At 41.9% G+C, this 6,402-nt stretch overlaps 1 protein-coding gene across 1 annotated transcript in view; it reads left to right on the forward strand.

Annotated features, from left to right (window-relative positions):
• PGK1 (phosphoglycerate kinase 1) overlaps positions 1-3,284 on the forward strand; it is an 11,180-nt gene extending 7,896 nt beyond the window's left edge. The window contains exons 7-10 of the mRNA XM_010284751.1: positions 1-16; positions 587-764; positions 1,032-1,130; positions 2,804-3,284. The exon at positions 1-16 is cut by the window's left edge and continues 182 nt beyond it. Of these exons, the coding sequence (XP_010283053.1) occupies positions 1-16; positions 587-764; positions 1,032-1,130; positions 2,804-2,844 (334 nt within the window). The 3' untranslated portion in view covers positions 2,845-3,284. The remainder of the gene's footprint in view (positions 17-586; positions 765-1,031; positions 1,131-2,803) is intronic.
• The last annotated feature ends 3,118 nt before the right edge of the window (positions 3,285-6,402 follow it).

Raw genomic sequence — 6,402 nt, forward strand, 5'->3', positions numbered from 1 at the left:
TCCTGCTGGCTGGATGGTAGGTTTTCATGGGCAAGGGACTAAAAGAAGTGAGAGGCAGCAGCAGGATGGGAAGGACACCTCTTAAAGGAGTAGAAAGAGTAGTTGTGATCCTTTGCAAATGTTTCTGAAGGCGGTGAAGTGGCGGAGAGTGTGTTGGTTTAATGAAATGGAAGCCCTGTTGTTTGTCCTGAATTTTTAAGTCTAAAGTATAGCTTTTGTGAGATATGGATTAAAAACTGAAAAATTATTCTAAAACCTTCAGATCTGAATGCAGTAGAAATCCCTTTTATTGTCAAAGTAAGATTTAAGTAGAGTTGGCAAAGGTTTCCCACCAAGGCTTCAAGCATCTGACACTGATTTAAAAATTACTTACTTGTACTAGAAAGATAAATACCACACCAGACTCCACCCTACTGCAGCAACTGCTGGCAAATCTTTCTGTTCCTCAGTTTTCGGTGCATTCAGAGAAACTCTTGCTTCATGTCCAGGGTTGAAGGGGAAGCTTCTGAGGATCCCAGCTAGACAGTGGTAATTTGAGATGAGGGTTGGCAGTAAGTATATCTGTGGCTTCTCTTACTTGTCTTAGGGCTTGGACTGTGGCCCTGAAAGTGTGAAGAAGTTTGTTGAAGTTGTGGGAAGGGCCAAGCAAATTGTGTGGAATGGTCCTGTTGGTGTCTTTGAGTGGGACAAGTTTGCCAAAGGAACCAAAGCCCTGATGGACAAAGTGGTAGACGTAACTGGAAAGGGCAGCATCACCATTATTGGTAAGTTGTTGCGTGTCTGTTCTTGTCTTTCTAAATGCAACAAGGAAGCTTCTGCTTGCCGGTACTATGTTAAAAATACTTGTCAAATTGTTTTTCTTTCCTCATGTTTTCATCTGTCCTTCAGCTTGGAGATAGGGCTTTAAAAACCACTGTATGTACTAATGTTGAGTATTTGGGAGCAGGACCAGCCCATAGCAAGGCTATGGCCCTTAAGCTGAACAAAATCTCAACTTCTTGTGTGTCTCATTGACTTTATTTGTACTACAGGTGGTGGAGATACAGCTACTTGCTGTGCAAAGTGGAACACTGAGGACAAAGTTAGCCATGTCAGCACAGGAGGTGGTGCCAGCCTGGAACTGCTAGAGGGTAACTTTTCTTTCCTCTGAACTTGTTTGAGCAAATAAGAGTAGTTCTGGGTGCCCTTTCATGTGTTGATATTCGAGTGCACAACTATAGAATGAATGTCTTTTCTGTTCCACCATGTGGAGCTGCACGTAGCTTTTGAGTGATGAGCTCCTCATTGCTCTTCTTTTGTCGTCTTCCTAGAGGAGGAGAGGAAAGAAAATGGAGTATTCTTGCAAACAGCATAGTCTGCCACTTCCACCAAGCAAAAATGCTGGAATAGAAAATAGAACAGCCTTGCGAGCGGGCTGCCTTTTATAGATGGTTCCCCCGAGACATGCTAACCAGACTGTTTAAAATGCCCAATTTCTGTTAGGGAAATCTCATCAGAACAGTCTCGAATTTTTGCCAGAAGTCTTCTTTTCAGCACATTGTTTGAAATTCCCTGGTTTTGGGGAGCCCTCTAGTGATCACCGACAAACCTGCATGAGGGTTCTTGGAATTCAAAATGGTGAGAATTTACAGGATTCTTCTAATGAGTTACATTGTACTCTAAGTGAGTTTTCATTTCCTCTGGTAATTAGCTGTTTCCCAATATGTATAAATTATCTAATGCTGTCAACTTCTCTGTAGAAGAGAAACTGCAATAAACTGCATTGCAGCTGTTAGTTTCCAGCAGTTATATGTGAGACAGAGCTTTTGTTTCTGTTGCCTAGGGAGTGATGGTAAAGGGAAAGAATGCAGGTGGCTAGGAGGAAATACTGTGCAACCGATTTATTCAAAAGGACAAACTTGGCTAAGTTTTGGCCCAAAATGTGGGTTTGTGTGTGTGATCTTTTAAAAGTAACGGAAGTTTAGCTAATTAGAAAAGCTTCTGAAGATTAAAAAAAAAAGAAAAGAAAAAACAACCAAAAACCCAGCAAACTAGCAAGTTGTGTGGCAGTACTGAATTTTAACACTATTGACCACTTGAGCATTAGAAGGTAGATTTTCTGGGAAAAAAAGCAAAATCTGAATGGTCTCTATTAAAATAGGACAAAAAGGTGCTTTAGAAAACACTGCACTTGAGTAATATGTGCCCTCATACTCCAAAATGAGCATATTACTTGCTTCTATCAGTTGGAAGGAGGCATGTAAGTATCTAGACTTCGATGTTTTAGTCTCAGTAAAAGACTTGAGACTTCTAGGAGGCTTTTGTTTCTTAATTCATTCTTAAAATTTCCACCGCACACTCCAAAATTCTGTATACATGCCACTAGGGATCGAAGAAAGTATGCAGCAACTCTGTAGACCTAATCAAAAATCTGTTTGCCATCCAACTTTGTGGAAAAAGATCTTGGGTGTTTGGATCTGACCCTAGCAGAGACTTGGATAGAACCATTACTGTTAATTGAGAATTGATGACTGTGGTACGTTAAGAATCTGTCTGCTGACATACGAGTGCAGCTGTGCTCTGGATACTCGCTACAGCCCTAAAAGGTTTTTATTGTGTGGAACAGTTTAAATGTAACCCATATGCCCTAAGAGCCACAGTTGTCAACAGGAATGTATGTAGAGCCAAGCGCTTCCATTTTTGACTTACAATTTCTGATGATTGTTTTTTAATATGCTTAAATGTTGCAATTGCAAGTGTAAAGCTGAGTTGTTTGAGGGCAGAGGGGTTTTTAACTTTATTGTTATTTTTTAACTGCTAACAGGTAAGGTTCTTCCTGGTGTGGATGCTTTGAGCAGCGTGTAGAGAACAGAGTATCACCCCACTTCCTGGTCCTGTGCACAGCCCCTGAGATTCAACACTTCAGCGCTTCTGTATTTCAACTCTGCAATAGGCAGATCACAGAATGTAAACGGAAACTGGACAGGGTTTGAGGAGAAGACAGCAGAGATATTTTACGACTGCAGTTTACATGATGTGGATTTGTCCACTGTTATCCCACTTGAATTAACGTAGTGAGCTTAAACTGTTGTTGTGAATTTAGAGTGTATATATTTATATTTTGCCTTTTCAAAGAGATTAATCCCTGTTAGAGATGTCTGTTTCTCAGAAAGGAGTGCACTGTTTAGCTTCAATGTTCTTAGCAGGCATTTTCATCACTTGACACGGTTCAGAAACAAGAGGGGACTCCAGTTTTTTGGAGGCTGATTGTAACAGCTGCTGAATAAACATATTTAAAGTGCTCCTAGTTTGTATATGGTCCTTCTTTCAGATTCTTAGAACGGTCTACATTAAAATACCTTCTTCCCAGCATCAGGAGTCAGAGATATTTTTCCTTTTTGCACTAATTATAATATTTGTAATTTTTTTTTTTTTTTTTTTTTTTTTGTCCAGTGGATATCTAAGCACCCACTCATCATCAAAGTGAACTTTGTTGGTAAGGCAGTAGATGGATCGTTACAGATGTGCTGTTACGTTAAAACTTCCATGCCTTTAAGTAATAAAGTAAGAAGAAATTTTGAATATGCAACTCTGGTAAAAAAAAGTGCAAATTTAAGAGTGTTTCTCGTCTAGAGAACTCGCTTCATAGTGGGCAACTAATGTATCTAATCTGAATATATGGGAAGCTTTGAAGACTGAGGCAGGTGGAAACTGTCAGGGGCAAACAGAACTGCAACACACCTTTGCTCAAGTTAGTGGTCCTAAAAGCACTAAAACTAGTCTAGTAAAACCACACAGTCGGACAAGGAGGTTTGTGTGTGTGGCTTAAGCACGTTGCAGAACCACAAGTATTGTCAGTGGAGGACCACCAACGTGGTGCAAATGTATGAAGTTGGGATTTCCATTTTGACTGTCATGTGTTGGCTCCTACGCTTGCTGCAGGACCCAAATGTGAGCACAGGGTGGCTCTAAACCAAACCCAGGACTACAAACTCCGACTGGCTTCTGAGCGTCCAAAAATGTGTTTTGGATTATATTAGCAGTCACGGCTCTGCTCGTAAGAGCTGTAAGAAGATGCAGTGCTTCGGCTGAACCTCTTTTGTATCTTCCTGCTAGATCAGAGAAAAGTAAGTGACTTAAAGCAGCGATTGCCTGTTTTATTCCTAGTGAATTCCCAGCAGTATTGTTAGGGTGCTTCCCAGGAGATTTTGCATGGCCTGAATAGTAAAAAGCAGCCAGGACAATCCATGGAGAGAATCTTTGAGGTAAGCAGTAAACCACAACACAGGGTATGCTTTTAAGTTAATTTGTGTGTATGTACATAATATTACCAAAACAAAATGAAAGCACTGTTACAAACAGAGCCAACCTATCTGCCAATTTTTACTCAGTCGCGGTGGGATGCGAATTAAAACCCGATAATGCTGAAGTGTGTATAAAGTTGCGTATGAAATACATACTCATTACATTTTAAAGCTAAAAGTGACTCTTGCAAAGAAAAGGAACTAAAAATAATGCAAATGACTACAGCGCTGTGGTTTTCTCCTCCTCCCCTCCTTTGTAAATCTCCCAAGCATTGTCTGATTACGCATGAATGATGCAGATTTTTGCTAGATCGCTTTCTCGCTGTTACTCATGTTTTCCAGGCAGGGGTGCAGACCTCCGACAGCTGCAGTAACGAGGCAAAGAAAAGAGTGAGCTTGTCGGCCACAAAAAGACTATGGATTTTGGAAATCCAGTACTACAAAAACAAACATTCCACCATGTTTTATAATAGATCATTCTTGTCTGGCTCTGGCAAACAAGGCCTTGTGACAGCACAGCCCATTTTAGTGTCACTCTTATACCCCCGTGTTGCTGGATTCCCATGGAGCACTAACAGACTTTCCATCCGTAGCTGCTTTCTTGGTGTTCGCAGTGAAAGGTTGATGTGTGGCCGCTACCTCTGCTGGGTTTTTCCCCCCCTCTTCATCGAAAGCAACAAAACAAAGCTGTCTAATCAAATAAACGCAAGGAGTGGTAATGCGCCATGAACGCAGAGGTCTGAACTTAAAGGCATTTTTCCACCTGACACTGAATGCTTGCTACTCACATCTTTAAAATGTCCTTTTGTTTCTGCATGGTTTGTTCTAACTTAATACAATGTTCAGGTCTGTGTGCTCAACATAGCAAGCCCTGTACAGCAAGGCCAGAGAGATTCTCCGCTTTGTGGGTTGTACGGAAAAATGGATGAAACATCTTAACATGAGACCACAGGAGCTGTATATTTAATGACCAGCAGTTGATTACTTAAGTGACAGAGTTTCCAGATTTTTTTTTTAAGCTTTGCCTATTAATATCTTTTAGCACCTGGCTATTGCAGTGCTAAAATATTCTTAAGGCATCTAGAGGCTCCTTCTCTCACTAAATTTTACATCCTCTGGAGTCACACTGGTCTTCCTAGATTATTTTTGCAAGTGTTCTGACAACTTTTCTAGACATTAATCTTTGACAGTTCTGCTTTTACATTTTTATTGCTTTTGTTGAGCGTGTTTTCGGGCAAGGAATGTTGCGAGTTAGAAACAGAAGAAACAGAAAACAAAGCTGTCGCAGGAAGCTCATGATGTGATGAAGGTAATAGATTTAGCATGTAAGTAAGTGGGCTGGTAATAAAAGCTAGGTGAAATAAAAAGGGAAAATCTTAAGTCCTCATGGCTGAGATTATAAAAAATTTCAACATGAAAGACTTTAAACTTGTCAACAAAATAAGCTCCTACTAGGCTGAAACACTTGAGCTCTCACACGGATTTCTCCCTGCATAATTTACAATCTACTCTTAACTGCAGGAGCTAGAGAAAGCATTTCCATGTCATAAAACATGCAATCAATGGTACTGAAAAAGTTACTCAGTAGTAAAAATGGCAGTCACCCCATAGCACTGGTCACTCAGCGGCTACATGCAGGGCCATCAGCCCTGATGTGGCAGAGGGGGCCCAGGACATGCTTAATATTTGCTGATCTGTCTGGCCAGGCAGCCAGCTGTGGCAAACATACCTTCATAACTGCCAAAACGTCAAAACTTTTTTCTCCAACTCTGCCTTTCCAAAGAATGGGACCTCCTGTAGGCAGTGGCCATTTTCTGAGTGACGCCATGACGGTGGGGAAGGCATCCCCCTCTCTTGGCAGGACGTCTGGGCATCTCCATCCCCTCTTTTTCTGCGCGTCCCCCTTGACGCCTGCCGCCTTGCTGTGCCTCACAACCCAGGCGGTGTTTCAGGGAGGGCTTGTGTGCCTTTAGCCCCCAGGTGTCTGTGTGTCCAGGGCCTGTCGGAGAGGAGCAGCCTTCATCGAGCACCCACCTGCACCACCTCTCTGCCATCGGCCAGAAACCTAAAGGGGCTCATGGAGGCAGCTCCATTCCCAGCGAGGCCTGCGCTCCCGCTC

Source organism: Phaethon lepturus, unplaced genomic scaffold (genome assembly GCF_000687285.1).
Source record: "Phaethon lepturus isolate BGI_N335 unplaced genomic scaffold, ASM68728v1 scaffold49883, whole genome shotgun sequence".
NCBI classification, from domain to species: Eukaryota; Metazoa; Chordata; class Aves; order Phaethontiformes; family Phaethontidae; genus Phaethon; species Phaethon lepturus.